This window comes from Hemiscyllium ocellatum, chromosome 20 (assembly GCF_020745735.1).
Source record: "Hemiscyllium ocellatum isolate sHemOce1 chromosome 20, sHemOce1.pat.X.cur, whole genome shotgun sequence".
Classification (NCBI taxonomy): domain Eukaryota; kingdom Metazoa; phylum Chordata; class Chondrichthyes; order Orectolobiformes; family Hemiscylliidae; genus Hemiscyllium; species Hemiscyllium ocellatum.
Genome location: NC_083420.1, coordinates 10,455,964 through 10,476,292, shown reverse-complemented (window position 1 = coordinate 10,476,292; position 20,329 = coordinate 10,455,964). Strand labels below are relative to the sequence as shown.

Below are 20,329 nucleotides of genomic sequence, written 5' to 3'. Positions count from 1 at the left end.
ACAACCTGTTGCCACTCCCTGACTAGCCTGGAAAAAGTAGTGATGAGCTGTCTTCTGAAGTCTTTGGGATGCGATACACAGTGCTTTCGGAGGGTTGGGGAGTGATGGTGTTCCCACATGTCTGCTATTCTAGCCCTTCTAGGTACCGGGTTTAAAAGGTGCTGTTGAAGTAATCTGGGTGTGTTACTGCAGTGCACCTTGTAGATGGTACACTTCTGGTACACTGCATCAGTGATCAAACAAGTGAATTTTGAACGTGGTGGCTATGGTGCCAATCCAGCAGGCTGCTTTGCACTAGCTAAAGATGAGATTCTTTGGTGTTGATTAACCTGCATGCATCCAGGTAAGCCCAGATTATCCCATCACACTCCTGACTTGTGTCTTTTGGATTGTGAATGGTTTTGAGGAGTCAGGAGGTGACTTACTTGCTGCGGAAGTTTTAATCTCTGGCAGAGGAGCTATAATATTTACATGGCTGAAATAGTTCAGTTTCAGGTCAGCGGAAACCCCTGGGATGTACACAGTGGGTAATTCAGCAATGTTAATGCCTTTGAATGTCAAGGGGAGATGGTTCCAGCTTCTGTCCTATTGGAGGTGGTCATAGTTTTGAATTTGTATGGTGCCAACGTTCCTATCAGCCGCACGTCTGGATGGTGTTCTCACCTTGCTACACAGATACAGACCATTGCACTCCCTTACACAAAGTGTGTGAGCTGATCTCCTGTGGGGAGCCGTTTACTCCACTTTTGGCATGGTTGATAACTTTAGCTGTTTCAATTGGCTAATTGCAATGTGTACCACGTACTTTCCCTTTCCCCAGGGACTGAAAATCAGGCAGCACCTGAACAGGCAATAGACTGACAAAGACTGGGTCATGGTCTGGGCCAAACATGAAACTAGGTTCCTTTGTGTTGGTCTCATTCTAACTTCAAAGTTTCCATTTCATAAACCAGCAATCAAATCACTTGCTGACTAGAGACTTACCTCTGGTATTTCAATGGGTAAATCTTTAGTGATTAAACAAGGAGGTGGTGGCATAGGGTAATGCTGATGGACTAGTAGTCCATAGGTTCAGGCTAATGATTTGGAGTTTTGGGATTCAAATCCCACCACAGTTACTGGTAGGATTTGAAATGAATTCATACAATTATAATATAAAGCTAAGCTCAGTGAAGACAGACATTGATCTTTGCAAAGAAAAACCCATTTGTTCACTAATATCCGTTAGGGAAGGAAATCTGCCATCCTTACTTGGTCTGGCCTTTTGTTTTTTATATATTCATATGATGAGGGCACTGCTGGCTGGGTCAGCATTTATTGCCCACTCCTATTTACCCTTGAGAAGGTGGTGGTGAGTTGCCTTCTTGAACCACTGCAGTCCATGTGCTGTAGGTTGACCCACAATACCATTAGGGAGGGAATTCCAGGATTTTAACCCAGCCACAGTGAAGGGAAGGCAATGTAGTTCAAAGTCAGGATGGTGAGTGGCTTTGAGGGGAACCTACAGGGTATGGTGTTCCCTACATGTGACTCCAGATTCAGAACAATGTAGTTGACTTTTTACTACCCTCTGAAAATGCCCCTCATAAGCCAGTCAGATAAGGGCAACTCAGGCCTTGCCAATGATACCCACATCCGATGGAAGACTTTTTTTAAGAATGGAGACCCCAAAGGAATGATTTGAGTAACTAAAACTGGCTGTCATGCTATCTTCTCAGGAATTTTGCCAATTACTATTTGAACTTACATTCCAATCCATCTTCCGTTGCTTGAAACCACAGCTAAATGTAATTGGCAATCCTATTTAATGCTATTCCATTTACACCACAATTTATGGCACAGGCTTTGATTCACACGAGACTTATGAAAGCATCTTAACAGTAATAAAAACCCCTTCAGCATTTCACAGGCATGTTTTAAAACAACATTTGATATCAATCCATGTAAAAACAAATCTAGGCCTGTTGGCCAATAGCTTGGTCAGTGAGGTAGGTTTAAAAGAGCTTGATGTGGAATGCAATGTAGCACTGTGGTTAGCACTGCTGCCTTATAGCGCTGTGGACCTGGGTTCAATTCCAGCCTTAGGTGACTGTCTATGCAGAGTTTGCACATTCTCCCTGTGTCTGTACTGGTGCTCTGATTTACTCCCATGGTCCAAAGCTGTGCAGGTTAGATGGATTGGCAATGCTAAGTAGCACATAGTGTCTTTGGATATGCCTTCTTGGTGGATTAGCTATCTGAAATATGGGGTTATAGGGTAGGGGAGTGGGTCTAGATGGGATGCTCTTTGGAGGCTTGGTTATGGGCTGAACACCCACACTGTAGGGATTCTATGAGAGACGGTGAGCATTAGGCAGGGAATTCCAAAAGCTGGTGGAATTCAGGTGAGCATTGGAGAACAGCAGGTACCACAGAGGATCCTGGTGTTGGAGGAGATTACAGAGATAGGGAGGAGTGAAGCCATAGACGGATTTGAAATCAAGATTTGAACTTTATAAAAGGGGTTTCACTGGGAGCCAATGTATCTTAGTAAGCTTTGGGTGATAGAAAAATAGAGCTTTGAGGTGATAGAAAAATAGAGCAGGGAGATTTGCATCATTTGCAATTGTATCATTGTGAAATGCATGGTGGATAACTGATGGTATTGGCAGTACTTGCATTGGACTAGGATAAAGTAACGACATACACAAACACGTATGTTGCAAGCAAAAGAGTGCTTTAAGAAGGATAAATAAATCAATGATCTGCCGATTGCTCAATGTTACCTGCACAAGGAGAATGGTGGTGATAACAGCCAGAGTGGGACAGTCAATATCCGATTAGTCACTAAAAAATATGGGCTTCAATCTGTATTGTGGGAAACCATATGAGGGGCATTTGCATCATTTGCAATTGTATCATTGTGAAATGCATGCAATGCACAACTGTGCGAGTTGTAAACGCTGGTGACTTGCAATGCTGACCATGTCACTGGTCCTTGCAAAATACAGAGACATCATGGTCATTGTCACAGATGTGTCAGCAAGCTCCAGAAGAATCCAGACAGCGTCCACATACAAGGGCAGAAGCAGGGGAAGGGTTCTTCAGGGAGGCACAGGAGGGCCAGACACTTTCATTCTTCAAGCTGTTTCCTCTTCATGAGCAAGACATACTGCCAGTACAGGCTGAGGATGTCCCAGGACATGACGACTGAACTGTGCTAACCACTGGAGTGGATCCTGTGACTAAGGTAGCACAGTACTTAGCATTGCTGCCTAACAATGCTAGGGACCTGGGTTTGATTCCAGCCTCAGGCGACTGTCTGCCTAGAGTTTGCACATTCTCCTCATGTCTGTGTGGGTTTCCTCTGGGTGCCCCGTCTAATGATGTGCAGGCTAGGTGGATTGGCCATGCTAACATGCCCGCAGTGTTCAGGAATGTGCAAGCTAGGTGGATTAGCCATAGGAAATGCAAGCTTGCAGGGATAGGTTAGGGGTGTGGGTGTGGGTCTAGGTGGGCTGCTCTTCGGAGGGTCAATATGGACTTGATGGGCTGAATGGTCTGCTTCCAAAGTGTAAGGATTCTATGATTCTATAAAGGAGTGAGTAGCCATCCCATTGCAAGGTGTCATCAGCGTTTGAACTGTTATGCAACTGGCTCATGCCAACAGCTACAGTATGGGATCTCTCGGTCACCCACCCATGGATCCACCAAGGCTGTGATCAATGTAACTTGTCCCAGATCACACCACTTCACCTTGTTTCCACATGACAAGATCAATGCTGCAGCCCAGGCAGTAGGAACCAGCAACATAGCTGGCACTCTGCTGGTGCGGTGGACATTAAATTGACACACGAGGTGCTAAGCAGACCATATCATAAGACAGCTGAGTTCTTTGATAGAACAGGGTTCAAGTCCATCAAAAAGTGATCATCGGTACCACATCTCAGACATATTATGCACCCAGGACCCGGGGAGCTGCTGTAAGCCCTACATTCTTGAGAACTCTCAGGTTCCTTCTGTGTTTGAGAGACAGGATGGTTACTGGGAGACTAGGGCTGCTCTCTGTGACCATGGTTGAGGAATCAGTTACACAAGCGTGAGGATACAGTGCAGTCCATTCTTTGACCAGGGCTTTGATAGAGCAGACAATAGTGGAAGGTTCTGCTGCTTGGGTCAGGTCGGTGAAATGTTGCGGTATAATCTGGACAGCGAGCTGCATAATCTAGCATGCTGTGCTCCAGAACCAGAGGGCATAGGTTTAAGATGAGAGGGGAAAGACTTAAAAAGGACCTAAGGGGCAACTTTTTCACACAGAAGGTGGTGTGTGTATGAAATGTGCTGCCAGAGGAAATGGGGGAGGCTGGTACAATTACAACATTTAAAAGGCATCTGGAGAGTACATGAATAGGAAGGGTTTAGAGGGATATTGACCACATGCTGGCAAATGGGAGCAGATTAATTTAGGATATCTGGTTGGCATGGATGTGTTGGACTGAAGGGTCTGTTTCCATGCTGTACATCTCTATGACTCCATGGAACAGGCAAGGAGGAGATGTGATGGAAGCTAGATGAGTGAGAGCAATCTTCTGATGAGGAAGATTAGGACATTGAGCAGAAGGAACATTACCTTCTGCATAATAGTGCAGCTATGTTGGGCACTACAAACCAGACAGGAGTAAATTGATACCAAGTTCCAGTAGCTGGGAGCAGTGATCATTCATTGACTGTAAAATGCTCGACATGTGAACAGTCTGTTGGTGTTCTGAGAGGAAAGTGCACTTTTTTCTTAAATCTTCTTTTCACTTTTGGTGATTGTAAGTAAAAGTTAATCATTGGAAGTGTACAGCATGCTGTACTTTCCTGTATGTAATGGATCTGTATTTGTCACTGATAAGATGCTAATTTACATTGGGCACTCTGAAAAGTGCAGCCGTGATTCAGAGAAGCCTGTAGGTCACGATGCAGCTGAGGACCAGTGATTTGCGTGGTGCTGATGCTGACACAGCCACAGTGTAGGAACATGTGCAAGAAGGTGACCCCCTATGCCACTTATATGCCTTGAGGGCCACTGCTTTGTGACTGCTGTGCTGTGACATTGATGTTAAAGGACAACTGCAGACTGTCAATGCCTGACCAGCATTCTTGGCTGGGGCACCTGAGATGCCAGTATTCCTTGGGAAAGCCCAAAGATGGATGTGCCCGAAAGCAAAATTCTGTAGATGCTGGAAATCTGAAACAAAAACAGAAACTCAGCAGGGCTGTGGGGAGAGAAATATTTCATTTCCAAGGGTGACTCTTCTTCAGAGTGAGAAGAATTACGCAAGACTCCAGACATTAACTCTTTGTGTCCCCACAGATGCTGCCAGACCTGCTGAGTTTCTCCAGTAAAAACTGGCTGTTTTCTGTTATACTACAGTCTGTGACTGTAGTAAAAACCGGGCGCTCTGATAAAAGTTAATTCAATTCCTCATTACTGTGTCTCCCATATTCTTCATTTATGTTTAGGAGCTAACACCAGTGTCACAACATGAAAGGTGCAGATCATCATCAGTTATCGCGCATTATTATCACGTCCAGTACAAGAATCTTGGCTGATACTCCAGTGTAGCACTGAGACAGTGCAGCAACATCTTTCAGAAGAGATGTTAAAACGGAGGCACTAACCGCTTACTCGAGTGGACAGAACAAGTTATTAATTTAAAGTAAAGCAGCTTTCATCATAAACTTGCAGTCAATCAATGTTAAAGCCAGGTTACTACGATGTTTCATTCTGTGAGAACTACGTGTGTTTTCCCTGAGATTACATAAATACTTCATTCGCAGTGAAGGGTTTTGCAACGTCGGGTGGTTGTGACAAGCTCGATGTAAATGCCGGCCCTTCACATTTTCCTGTCTGTCTTCACGTAGTTTGACTACAGCTGAATGCAGCAAGTTTACGTACACCAAAAACAAATGCTTACAACTGTTCAAGTTCCCAGCATGAATCAGAGCTGCAAATGTGTTGCTGGAAAAGCGCAGCAGGTCAGGCACAAGCCCGAAACATCGGGTTTCCTGCTCCTTGGATGCTGCCTGACCTGCTGCGCTTTTCCAGCAACACATTTGCAGCTCCGATCTCCAGCATCTGCAGACCTCACTTTCTCCCCAGCATGAATCAACCTAGTCAATCCTTATCCAAAAAGAAAACTGAAATTGTTCCCATTTGGGAATCAGGTTTGCTGAGATGAATGGGGTGATGCAGATGAATTTGTCTCTGCAATGAATTTGTCTTTTATTACAGATCTGAGTTGCTGTTAGTTTGAGCTGCTTTGCCAAATGAGATGACAATGCATCAGCACTGTCAAAGGAACAGCATCCTCTCTCACAACCACCAAACAGCATTCAAATAAAGGGCGTTGTTAAATCTAGCAGGTTAGTCAAATCAGTTGACAATTAATTAACGGGTGAAAATCACAAATAAATTCCAGTAAGGTGAGTCCTGTTTGAATATAGGAAATATCGTGACTTGAAGTAAAATACAGTGTAGCCCTTTGGATACCATGGGTTTTATAAATACAAACAGGATAAAATTTGACTTCACTATTTGTAACAAATGGGGTCACTGTGAACCCACAGCTTGTATTATAGCATAGGTGATGTTTCCTTTCCAAAGACAAGGCCTTTGAGTGGAGGAAGTAATCAGGCAGGGAAGGGAGGTGGAGTGGGTGACTGGAAGGATGGTGGATGGAGTGATTAGAGGGGAAGGGCAGTGATGTTCAGCAGCCTATGTTTTTGAAATTAGAGCCAGGAAGGACACACATGCCTCCCTCAGATCAACATTCAGCATTTTTTTAAAAATCCTTTAGAGAGCAGCCCTTAGCAGTTCCTTGTAAGGACTTCTGATCAGATGTCATTTACCTGAATGTAGCCAACCAATGTCAGCTTATATGCTCAGGATTTGGAGATACCGGTGTTGGACTGGTGTGGACAAAGTTAAAAATCACACAGCACTAGGTTATAGTCCAACAGGTTTATTTGGAATCACTAACTTTCTGAGCACTGCTCCTTCATCAGGTACTCCACAACCACCTGATGAAAGAATAGCATTCCAAAAGCTAGTGCTTCCAATTAAACCTGTTGGACTATAACCTGGTGTTGTGTGATTTTTAACTTAATATACTCAGGACAATTTCACTTGGTAACAATGGCATCAAGCAGAAGTTATGCAACAACATATTTACCAAACGTAAGGATGTCTATTTTAAGATGACCATACCAGGACAGTGGGCAGCACTGTTTCACTTCAGACATTATGGATGTCCACCATCACCACGGTAAATGCTTTGTAAATGCATATGTCTGTAATTATTGGTGTTGTAGATGTCATTACATTTCAACAACAAATATGCCCAATCCATCCTCGATCTAGAAGTGATTCCCAAGGTCCCAGAAGGGATAGGAAAAGTGGTCCAATCCAGTGTGCCATTTCTCACTATAGTGGAGATTTGTAGCCCAAGTGAGAGAGATTAGCTTATATATTGGGTTCGGATAAGCCCAATTGTAAACATCAAAGCTCTCAAGTTTGTAGTATAATAGAAAACTCATCATTGGACAGAATAGGTGTTACCTCAACATCACTGTAGAAGCCCAGCATCATCTCAAAGAGAGGAATTTGGTTGATTGGTCTTTCTGCCTGAAAACGCCACTTCCTTCTATTCTCCCATCACGTGTGCATGATAACTACAACAACTACCATCTACAGTATGGACTGTAGCAGCCCAAGAAGTTTAACACAACAGTACCTTCCCAAGCCCATGGTCTTTGTGATCAAGAAGGACAAAAGCAGCACTGTATTGAAAATACTATTACCCCCTCATTCCCATTCAAGTTGTATCCTGGCTTGGACATAGATTGCCATCCTTTAGGAATCTCTTAGTCAAAACCCTGGAATTCCCTAACACCACCATGGCAGCATCATTGCGATGAGTTCTACAACAACTCAGGAAGAACACTGTCTGCTCTAGGGAGAGTGAGCAAATGCATCCTTCTGAATGTTGCTTGTATCTCCAACACTATACATGCACAGGTATAACCCCTTACCTTTGACAGGTGCATTTGTAACTTTTTCTTAGCATCTCCAATTTCAAAGATGCGATGTGTAAATGCAAGGTTGACGTTGTTAAACTGTTTCCACAATTCCTCTGAAGTAGCAGCGAGGAGTTTCTCAAGCTCATCTCGCAGTCTTGCTGAAGCTGCCCGCTCACACTGCGAACGCAATATGTTGTCTTCTGTATACTTTAACCAGGAATCAGGGGTGGAGATGCTAACAAAATAAAATTCAATATACATGAACAGATCAACAGAAGGAAACAGTCCTTTCATACAGAGTTGATCGTTTAAAGCCTTCTTGAAAAACAGACATTACTAAATTCTGTTCAGAATTATGAGCTGTTACATCAAGTTTTGCTAATTTTTTTTCACTTGCATTTGAGTGAAAATGACAGAGTGGAATTGGTATTTTACAAATGATCAGAACGCCCTGAATAAAGTGGACCACTTAAAAACTGTTTCTGCTTAGGAACATTTGAGTCAGCAGGCACTGCGGGAGACAGAAAATTTGTTTGCTTTGTGGTAAGGAAATATATGTTTACAAAATGTCTCCCTCCAAACAGCCACAGCCAACAGTTCAGAATATTCAAAAGGATCAAGGCAAGCATGTTTGTCCAAATAGCATCTTTACCTCTTCCAGTGTAACACAGAAAGACATTGCTTGTGCTTTTGATTTCACTGCTTAGGATTTGTTTATGCACCAAGCCAAAGTATATGAATAGAAGAAAGACTTTACTTTTTATGTCCTGATCATCTCCAGATCTTATTTACAGATTTTGCAAGGATGGAGAAAGGCAGCAGATTGATTTTTTTCTTGCACAGATATACCAGAAAAGACTGGAAGCACAACAATGTTGAGAGTTTTTTGTGGTAAAATATGCACTCTACTACTTTGTCAGTAGGAGAGGGGAATGGCTAGCGAGTTAACCAACATAGTGATGTGAGATCTCACTGCCAAGTATTTGGAGAGAGGGCCAGCTGCTCTTGATTGGAAAATGATGTTCAGGGCAGGAAACATGTACAACGTTATTGCATTCCCTCTGCGGTTTTCTTCTTCAAAAACATGACACCACATGCTTGCTGGTTCTTTCATCTGGGAAGTCAAAGGCCACAGATATTCCATGGCCAATACCAATGCCGGGCTCATTTGACAAGCAGTAAACAAGCAACTTACCAAGACAGCTACAATCAGTTTATATCAACTGCATGATGGAACTTTCTGCTAACAGAAGTCATTCAACAAAGCCATCCTTTGGCAGAACTAATGAAACCCATGCCCACATGATTAAGTAGTCACACTGACAATCAGCAATGAAAGATGAGCTTGTGACAGAGAAACAATCATTATATCCATTTGCATCACTAGAGACTTATACATTTAGTGCATTGTATAAATAAAACCGTGTATGTTTGTAAATGGTTCCTTCTCTCAACAAATGATCTCGTACGTTTTACTGGAAGCCATTGTCAACGGAAAGACATATCCAGCTGTGATTCCTCACACAGACAAACAATATTGCTCAATTTACTCCCAGCCTCTTCCTCACTCAGACAGAAAATGTGTAGCACCAGGGCAAATTCCTGGAAAACATCTGTCTGTACTCCCTTTGGAAACCCTTTACCATCTCCACTCATACAGGAACCAGCAAGTTAGTGCAACAGTCAGTCACATGGAACTAGTTAACCAACAATGGATGGATTCTATACTGCTTTAAAATTGCAATAGAATCTACACAGAATTTGGAAAAATGCAACAACTTGGTTTATTCAGTTTTAAATGGCTAATTCTAATCTTTCACTCATTCCCTGAAGGAACTCAACTCATGCCCCCTCCCTTCACCTCACCCCCTAAAGTCTCCAGCAAATCATTACAGCTCCTTATATAAGAAGGGTGGAAGAATAAACTCAGCAACCAAAGACCAATGAGTTTAACTTTGATGGTGTAAAATATTTTAGAAATGATAGTCTGGAACAAAATGTAACAGTCACTTGAACAGATGTGGAATAATTTAGGGAGGCCAGCAAGCATTTGTGAAGTGCAAATTACATTTAACTAATTTGCTTGAGCTTTTTGGTGAAGTTTCAGACTTGATGAGAGTAATGTCAGGTGTACATGGACTTCTAAAAGGCATTTGATAAAATGCGACAAACCAGGATTCTCTGAAAAGTTAATGTTTATGAAATAAAAAAGGAAATAGCAGCTTGGATATGAAGTTGGAGGAATGAAAGGAAACAGAGAGTAGTGGTGAACACTTGTTTTCAGACTGGAGGCAAGTGTATAATGGGATTCCCCAGGTCTTTGTATTTGAATCACTTTTTTCTTGATCCATATGAATGATCAAGACTTGAATGTCTAGGGCACAATTTCAAAATCTGAGTATGATATAAAACTTACTTTAAAGTATCGTACACTGAGAAGAGGCTACTAATAGACGATAAGAGGTCATAAACAAGTTGGTGGAATAGTTGAGCGCACGGCAGCTGATATTGAACATAGCAAAATGTAAAGTGATATATTTTGAAGATTGAAAGAGAAAAGGCAATATATTTTAAAGGATGCCATTCCACAGAAGATCAGGAGTAGAGGGATCTGGACATAAAAATGCATAAATCATTGGAGGTGAGAGGATCAGATAGGAAAGATATTAATAAATCACCTGGGGCCCTGGAGATTATCAGTAGAAAAATAGAGAAGAAAATCTTGGAAGTTCTGATGAATCTTTATAAAACACTGGTTTGGCATTAGCTGGAATATTATGTTGAATACTGGATACCATACTCTAGTCAGGATGTGAAGGCATTTGTGAGCTGCAGCCAAAATTCAAGGTTTGTGCGAAGATTTGTAGCTCGGGTGCTCGTTGTTGTGGTTCTGTTCGCCGAGCTGGAAGTTTTTGTGCAAACGTTTCATCCCCTGGCTAGGCGACATCATCAGTGCTCTGGAGCCTCCTGCAAAGCACTTCTTTGATATTTCTTCCGGTATTTATAGTGGTCTGTCCTTGCCGCTTCCGGGTGTCAGTTTCAGCTGTCCGCTGTAGTGATTGGTATATTGGGTCCAGGTCGATGTGTTTGTTGATGGAGTTTGTGGATGAATGCCATGCCTCTAGGAATTCCCCGGCTGTTCTCTGACTGGCTTGCCCTATGATAGTAGTGTTTTCCCAGTCGAATTCATGTTGCTTGTTGTCTGCGTGTGTGGCTACTAGGGATAGCTGGCCGTGTCGTTTCGTGGCTAGTTGATGTTCATGTATGCGGATTGTTAGCTGTCTTCCTGTTTGTCCTACATAGTGTTTTGTGCAGTCCTTGCATGGTATTTTGTAAACTACATTAGTTTTGCTCATGTTGGGTATCGGGTCCTTTGTTCTAGTAAGTTGTTGTCTGAGCGTGGCTGTTGGTTTGTGTGCCGTTATGAGTCCTAAGGGTCGCAGTAGTCTGGCTGTCAGTTCTGAGACGCTCCTGATATATGGTAGTGTGGCTAGTCCTTTTGGTTGTGGCATGTCCTCGTTCCGTGGTCTGTCTCTTAGGCATCTGTTGATAAAGTTACGTGGGTATCCGTTTTTGGCGAATACCTTGTATAGGTGTTCCTCTTCCTCTTTTTGCAGTTCTGGTGTACTGCAGTGTGTTGTGGCTCTTTTGAATAGTGTCCTGATGCAGCTTCGTTTGTGTGTGTTGGGGTGGTTACTTTCATAGTTTAGGACTTGGTCTGTGTGTGTTGTTTTCCTGTGTACCCTTGTGGTGAATTCTCCGTTCGGTGTTCTCTGTACTATCATGTCTAGGAATGGGAGTTGGCTATCCTTTTCTTCTTCTCTCGTGAACCGGATTCCTGTGAGTGTGGCGTTGATGATCCGGTGTGTTTTTTCTATTTCCGTGTTTTTGATGATTACAAACGTGTCATCGACATATCTGACCCAGAGTTTGGGTTGAATTTGTGGTAGGGTTGTTTGTTCTAACCTTTGCATAACTGCCTCTGCTATGAGTCCCGAGATTGGTGATCCCATGGGTGTTCCGTTGATTTGTTCGTATATCTGGTTGTTGAATGTAAAGTGTGTAGTGAGGCACAAGTCCAGTAGTTTAAGTATGCCGTCTTTGTTGATAGGTTCCGCCTCCTGTTTTCTGTTCTGTTCAGAACAGAAAACAGGAGGCGGAACCTATCAACAAAGACGGCATACTTAAACCACTGGACTTGTGCCTCACTACACACTTTACATTCAACAACCAGATATACGAACAAATCAACAGAACACCCATGGGATCACCAATCTCGGGACTCATAGCAGAGGCAGTTATGCAAAGGTTAGAACAAACAACCCTACCACAAATTCAACCCAAACTCTGGGTCAGATATGTCGATGACACGTTTGTAATCATCAAAAACACGGAAATAGAAAAAACACACCGGATCATCAACGCCACACTCACAGGAATCCGGTTCACGAGAGAAGAAGAAAAGGATAGCCAACTCCCATTCCTAGACATGATAGTACAGAGAACACCGAACGGAGAATTCACCACAAGGGTACACAGGAAAACAACACACACAGACCAAGTCCTAAACTATGAAAGTAACCACCCCAACACACACAAACGAAGCTGCATCAGGACACTATTCAAAAGAGCCACAACACACTGCAGTACACCAGAACTGCAAAAAGAGGAAGAGGAACACCTATACAAGGTATTCACCAAAAACGGATACCCACGCAACTTTATCAACAGATGCCTAAGAGACAGACCACGGAACGAGGGCATGCCAGAACCAAAAGGACTAGCCACACTACCATACATCAGGAGCGTCTCAGAACTGACAGCCAGACTACTGCGACCCTTAGGACTCATAACGGCACATAAACCAACAGCCACGCTCAGACAACAACTCACTAGAACAAAGGACCCGATACCCAACATGAGCAAAACTAATGTAGTTTACAAAATACCATGCAAGGACTGCACAAAACACTATGTAGGACAAACAGGAAGACAGCTAACAATCCGCATACATGAACATCAACTAGCCACGAAACGACACGACCAGCTATCCCTAGTAGCCACACACGCAGACAACAAGCAACATGAATTCGACTGGGAAAACATTACTATCATAGGGCAAGCCAGACAGAGAACAGCCAGGGAATTCCTAGAGGCATGGCATTCATCCACAAACTCCATCAACAAACACATCGACCTGGACCCAATATACCAACCACTACAGCGGACAGCTGAAACTGACACCCGGAAGCGGCAAGGACACACCACTATAAATACTGGAAGAAACATCAAAGAAGCGCTTTGCAGGAGGCTCCAGAGCACTGATGATGTCACCTAGCCAGGGGACGAAACGTTTGCAACAAAAACTTGCAGCCAAAATTTTCAAGCATGATTTGAAGGATGTGGGACTTCAGTTATGATAACAGAAGAGAAAAGCTGCGTATTTTCTCCTGAAAGAAGATGAGAAAGAAATTGGGTCGAGACATTCAAAGCTGTGAGTTTCCGGAAAAGAATAGATTCAGATGACCCATTCCCATTGGTGTAAGGACACCATTCTGAAGCGAATGGCAAAAGAACTAAAGTTGACATGAGGAAGTACATTTTTACGTTGTGAGAAATTACGATCTGGAATAGATTATCTGAGAATGTGATGGCAGATTTAATTGAAGCCTTTAAAAATGAATTAGATGATAAACTAAAGAGAGGAAAAGGATAGGGGAGTGGGAATGGTTAAGTGGTTCTTGCAGAATTCGGTCACAAAGATGATGAGCTGAATAAGCTCTCCTCTGATGCTGTATCCATTCTAAGAGGAGATTACTCCCCCAACTTTATTTTGTCCACATTTTGTCATGCACTCATGACCAGAATATGTCACACCTGTCTGCCTTCTTTCATGATGAGGTCAGGCATTTCAAAGTGGCCTTTTGAGGGACTGGGGACTGTTTGCCATTTCAGTGATTCCAGATGGTCACAATTTGTTCATACGTGGACAGGAGGTTAAATGATACAAAGGAAATTTAAAAAAAAAGGAACAGAGAACATTCCAGAGGAAATGTTAGAAATGGGTTAATGATCGTGCACACAAAACTATAGCATTTTCCCAGGTGAGTCACCTCCCAGGTAAATAAAGCTTGGCACCAGCTACACAGAAGTACTTTTTAAAAAAGTGATTAGTTGAAACAGTCAGGCTTTCTGGAATATTCTCATCTCAGAGTATACGTTTGGAGAGTAATTTATCAGGTGAAGGATCTCCTTACTGAAAGGCAAGACAATTTTCTATTCATAATGAAAATACTCCAATATTCTAAGGCATGATTTAGGAGGACAGGTAATGGATTAAGTGCTTAAATGTGGTCAGATGCCAAATATTCCTAACACTTAGCCTGTGTACAATCACTTTGCTAAGAATCCTGGGACCTGAACTGCACTAATGGGTTCTTAGAAGGACATGAGCCAATATAAATCTTTTTTGTTTTCATATTTGTAGCTCCATGTAATTTTATGTTTTAGTTCAATTTTGAATTGTTTACATAAACTTCATCTCATTGTTCCATGTTGTCTAGCTGTTTAACTTCATCCTTCCACCTACATTCCCTTGTAAGAGACCCTTGCCCGCAGTTAGAAAGCACCAGAAGTCGTACCTAATTCCCATGATTTTCCACTATGCAGTCACATCAATTGAGATTCCTCAGCAAGAAATACGCAGCCTGATGCTTATCCCCCTAAGCTGCAGATTGGACCATTGCTATCCCTCTGGAGGTTGAGAAATGAGCTGTGTGATGTGGTTGAGGAAGAGGAGTTCATTGCAAATCGATGAATGTAAGCGAGGAAAAGTACAACAGCTGGTTTTTGGGCAATGCCTCGATTTGCCGTCACCTTTCTGGGAACACCAGGGGAAATATGGCCCCAATGTCTCTGCTTCATCAGATATTCCTCCATTAAGTTTTACCATCTGGAAAATGGCTAGCACACCATAAAGGAATAGGAAGGCTCTTTCCAAAGGAGAGGAGAATTCTACTCGAGAACATTCCAGGACAGCAGAGACTCTTGCCACACTACACTGTTTTCCGTCAACACATCTAAAGTAGACGTGCTATTCACATGTTGGGAAGCTGACACCCTTGGAAGCTATGGCACAGCCTAGTCTCTGAGTACTGAGTACTCTCTGGCATTGTGGCACAGAGCTATTCTATTCCGATTTTCCCATTATCAGGAAAAAAACAGGCTTCACTACCAAAATCAAGCACTTGTAGACCTGGTACAGTACAAATCAGATGGTGAGTAAAGCTCTCCCAAACCTATACCATCAAAATCCTACAACATGCTAATGTCTCAACACGATATTTCTAAAGAAATAGGTATTATTCCCAGCAATGGGGGAGGTTGGGGGGTTACATCTTGACTCTGCCCAAATGTGGTTTTTTAGCAAGTCAGCAATCTGTTTTGCAATTATCTCCATTTATATCTTGGTTGGACTTCAGATTGTCATTTCCTCAAATTCATTGGGAACAAAAGTGGAGGGAGATGGAAACCAGACTCACTATTATCTGGCTTATACTGCTCTGTGAAATCATGAGCTACTCTATCTCCATCAATCCCACCAAAGGCAGTTTCTTGAATGTGGTGTTCTATTCTACCTCAGCATCAGAGTTGCTTTCCCACTGCTTTAATATTATAACTGCAATTCTCCTCCCAGCTATTCCTGCACAATGAGTTACAACTAGTCCCTTTGTGATGGCGTGCTATTTTGATGATTAACTTTGAAAGTTTGAACCTTAGATTTAAATATTTACTGAGATGATAACTATGTTAGGTTAAAGTTGGCACTTACGTGGCATTCACTTGTTCAATTCCACAGTAATAGCTGATACCATCTGATGTGTTCTTCAACTGGTGCACTTTATCATCAATCCAGTAAGCTGCACATTTGTCACACAGATCCCGCTCCAGTTCATGCTGAGCTGCTCTGTTGTTTCTGTTTTAATAAGAAAAGCATGTTCACACTTAACAAGCTTAATTGACAAAGGAATGTACAAAACTCAATCTTTCCCTGTAAGCGAATATAGGAATGGACTGTGTGCTTAGAAGCATTTGCGGTGAAACTTGATTTCACACATTGCTTTGCTCGTCTAATCAAGATGGTGAGGAATGGCCAGACAAAACTGATAAATATTTCCTTTCCACGTTAAGTTTTGTAAATGTCACAAGATAGAGGGTGCTCAAGGCCTTGCCTAGTGGAAGAATCTATAGCATTGAAAAATATAAACCTAATGCACCCACCCCCTCAAAACAAAATACTCAAAATCATAAGGAAAATACTGATCTGAGGCCTCATTATTGCGGACTGAAGGGGAAGTTTGGATTTGATTAATGCTGACTGGTATTTGTCATGCTTGCTGTCAACAGTTGCAAAAACCATATGTTCCAACTTGCTCATAAAAGTTTGCTCATTCACAGTACAGTGCAACTTCCTTGCTCATCAAAAGGAAAGAGCTATAAAATAAAGATTTCCGGTCAATAATGAACAAGAGATTTATGTTCCATTGGGTGCATTGCTCTGTCATGGGGCAAAGCTGAACACTCATGTGGTAAATGGTGAAGCAGATCTGCTGGACTGAATGGCCTACTTCTACTCCTTTGTGTTATAGAATCCAGAAACAGAGAGCCCATAATTTGGAAGCAAGCCATTTGGCCCATCAGGTCCGCAGTCACCTGCCAAAGATCATCCTACCCAGGCCCACACCCTATCCTGTCCCCGTAACCCTGCATTTTCCATGGGCCATCTGCTTAACTTACACATCGCGGGACACTGTGAGCAATTAATGATGGCAAATGCACCTAACCATGGTCATATCGTCAGTGGTCATATCAAGGCAGGGATAGACAGATTTTTAATCAGTAAGGGTTAAGGGGAAAAGCTGGAAAGTGGAATTGAGGATTATTAGATCAGCTGTCATCTCATTGAATGGCAGAGCAGACTCAATAGGCTGAATACTTCTGCCCTTATGTCTTATGGTCTTATGGTGAATCCCATTAGGTGCAATGTCAACAAGACTGAATAACCATTGCATTCTGCACCTTACTCACTCTGTCTCAATGATCAGTTATCAGGGCCTCATACCAGTGTTGGCAAAATGTTTCGTCAAAATCTAATAAAGGTTCAAAAGCCAAAGCCAGACTTTACCTTAGGCCTCTGGTGGGAATGAGAGAGTTATGTATCGTAAAGTGATGGCGCTTTAATTATTGCCCTGTTTTCTCTCTGCCTCTGTCTTTGACTTTTTCTTAGTTTGGAGTAGGGTGGTTTTTTGCAAGATAGCCCAAAGGCATACCTGAGTTTGCACATAAGATATCTCATGTACCTCTAGATAGAGATGTCTAGATAAATACATGGGTCTTGTCAATACAGCAGCTTCACACAGGTGTCCAGGCAAGTTCCGTGTGGTGTGGAGTTATTGGACTGTACCTTGTCCACCTTAAATGCAAGTAGATGACAAAGCAAGAGGAAGCTTGGCATTTCTCATGGACCATGTAAGACAATTTCCTTGCTGACATTCTCCACATTTCTGTACCACTAATATTACTGACTAACACTACCAACTCCAGTGATTACAGCAACAGCACCAGAGCCAAGCTTAAGCAATCCTAGATACATAACCCTCCCCACACCCACCAATCCTCACTGAAAAGAAAATTCAGCCAATCATGTCAACTAATTAATCTCTCCAAAGTCCTCGTCATCAAATTTGTAGCATTTTCCGTCAATTAAATTGATTCATGTGCTCATTCATTCACTCCCAGTTCCAATGGAATTAATTAGCACACATATGCTGAATGCCTAACAGGAATTGCATTATGTGTATTATTTACTCTACTGCACGGGATGGAGCATCGTTAAATAATGGCATCTAGAAATTTACATTTTAAAAGCCAGCCAACAGGATCCCAAGCCACCTGAAGAATTGGCTTTAGAGGATTTTCCCTGCTCCCCTCTATGCAAAGATGCAAGAAGCAACCTCCAGGATCTTATATTGAAATGACTTCCTGCAATATTTCTCCTTGATTTCATATCTCTCCCTTAATGCATCGGTTGAATGTTTCCAATTGTAGACCTCCAATATTCCAAGCAGCCGATAGTCAATCATCATCAGGACAGATTGTATCTCCTGATATGGACTGCCTCAGGTCCAGGTCTTTCCCAGACCAGAGAATTTGCTGGATCACATAAGGTCATATGCCAGAGGTCAGCACAGAAGTTTTCAAACCGTCCCTTTGTCTACACCTGCCCTATCTTCTACTCTCCTGAAAATATTGACTTACATGAAGTCACTTAACCTTCTGATACTAACCCTCAATGGGTTAATTGACCAGGGCATTATCACACAGGAAAAGGCATTTGCAGAGAACGGGTGACCATTCTCATAGAATCCCTACAGTGTGGAAACAGGCCCTTCTGCCCAACAATTCCACACCAATGCTCCGAAGAGTATCCCACCCAGACCCATTCCCCTAACTTATGTTTACCCCTGAATAATACACCTAACCTACACATCCCTGAACACTATGGGCAATTTAGCACGGCCAATTCACTTAACTTGCACATCTTTGGACTGTGGGAGGAAACTGGAGCACCCAGAGGGAACCTATGCAGACACAGGGAGAATGTGCAAGCTCCACACAGACAGTCGCCTGAGGCTGGAATCAAACGTGGGTCCCTGGTGGTGTGAGGCAGCAGTGCTGACCACTGAGCCACTGTGAGTATGTCCTTATTTGTCTTCCTAAAACAATCTTACAGCTTGATTTGTCTCTTGCATTTGGTCTTTGATGATTTTCTATCATATTTTGTATCTGGAAACTGGAAGCTCTCCGAGTGCTTTGAAAAACCAGAGCACTGTGAGAGCTAGCCTCCAGAGCACAAATTAGGGAGCTACAACATGTATTAATTCTCATATTCTCCAAGTCTGATCCTGAGCAGAATAATGTAGATTTATTTAACACTGTAATGGCACATTTATTACTTTATCTGCGCGTTTGTTGCTGTGCACTGTTCAAATTGCTTTTACATGTGTAGTGTAGCTTGAAACTATGAATAACGATATTGGAGGCTCCAATTTATTTCCATCACATCCTGATCAGGAATCTCTCCAGATCTTATCAAATCGAAAGTTACTGATGGTGCAGGGATTCCAAATGTGGAATTCAAAACACAAACAGAACACTTGAGCGTCTGCTTTTGTCAAGTGTGGGCCAACTATTAGGAGATACAAGTGATAATCAAGGCCTAACAAATGTAGTGAAAATAAACAACTGGTCACTATTTGACTCCTCCCTCTAAAGCTACAGCTGAGATCAGAAATTGGGCAAAATCTGCTGTTGTATAATTGAGGCTCAACACAGTGAATGAACCTTGCACGTCTTGGGAAAATAGAGACACAGCTGAAAATGTGTTGCTGGTTAAAGTACAGCAGGTTAGGCAGCATCCAAGGAACAGGAAATTCGACATTTCGAGCATAAGCCCTTCATCAGGAATGAGGAGAGTGTGCCAAGCAGGCTAAGATAAAAGGTAGGGAGGAGGGACTTGGGAGAGGGGCGATAGAGATGTGATAGGTGGAAACGTCTTGGGAAAATAGAGACACATCCAATCAACCTCAAGAGTATATGGTATACAGATCATATAATAGCATGGGTGAGGGATTTTTTTTTCACTAACAGCAAGCAAGGGTCTGGATAAGGTTAGCTAGCTGAGACATTTGGTGTGCCACATGATCAGTGCTGTAGCCTGAACTATTCACAACCTATACCAATGACTTGATTGAGGGGATCCAAATTTAAGGCGGTGAAATTTGCCAATGCCACCATGTTAGTAGGAAAACAAGTAATCAAGAGAAGGTAGAGAGTTTGCAAAGGGAAAGAGGCCAGTTAAAGAAGTGTTGATTAGATCACATCTGAAGTACTACAGATGCTTTTGGGTCTCTGTATTAAAAAAACTTCAGAGGTAGTTCAGAAAAAGCTCACTCAACTCATTTATGTGATGAAGGGGTTATCTTAAGAGGAAAGATACTGATACTGGGAGGATACTTCTTTTTGTGAGGGAGGCTAAAACTAGGGAAGATCATTTCAGAATAAGGGTCCTCCCTATAAATCTTCGAGTAAAAAATGAGGTCTGCAGATGCTGGAGATCACAGCTGAAAATGTGTTGCTGGTCAAAGCACAGCAGGCCAGGCAGCATCTCAGGAATAGAGAATTCGACGTTTCGAGCATAAGCCCTTCATCAGGAATGAGAGAG

The 20,329-nt window shown here is 42.5% G+C and overlaps 1 protein-coding gene across 3 annotated transcripts in view; it reads right to left on the bottom strand.

Moving 5' to 3' along the window:
- Positions 1-20,329, bottom strand: part of LOC132825137 (tektin-3-like) — an 83,459-nt gene that overhangs the window by 38,768 nt on the left and 24,362 nt on the right. For all 3 annotated transcript variants that reach the window (XM_060840146.1, XM_060840148.1, XM_060840147.1), the window contains exons 5-6: positions 15,878-16,021; positions 8,059-8,281 (exon numbers count right to left, since the gene is read on the bottom strand). In XM_060840146.1, coding sequence (XP_060696129.1) covers positions 8,059-8,281; positions 15,878-16,021 — 367 coding nt within the window. The remainder of the gene's footprint in view (positions 1-8,058; positions 8,282-15,877; positions 16,022-20,329) is intronic.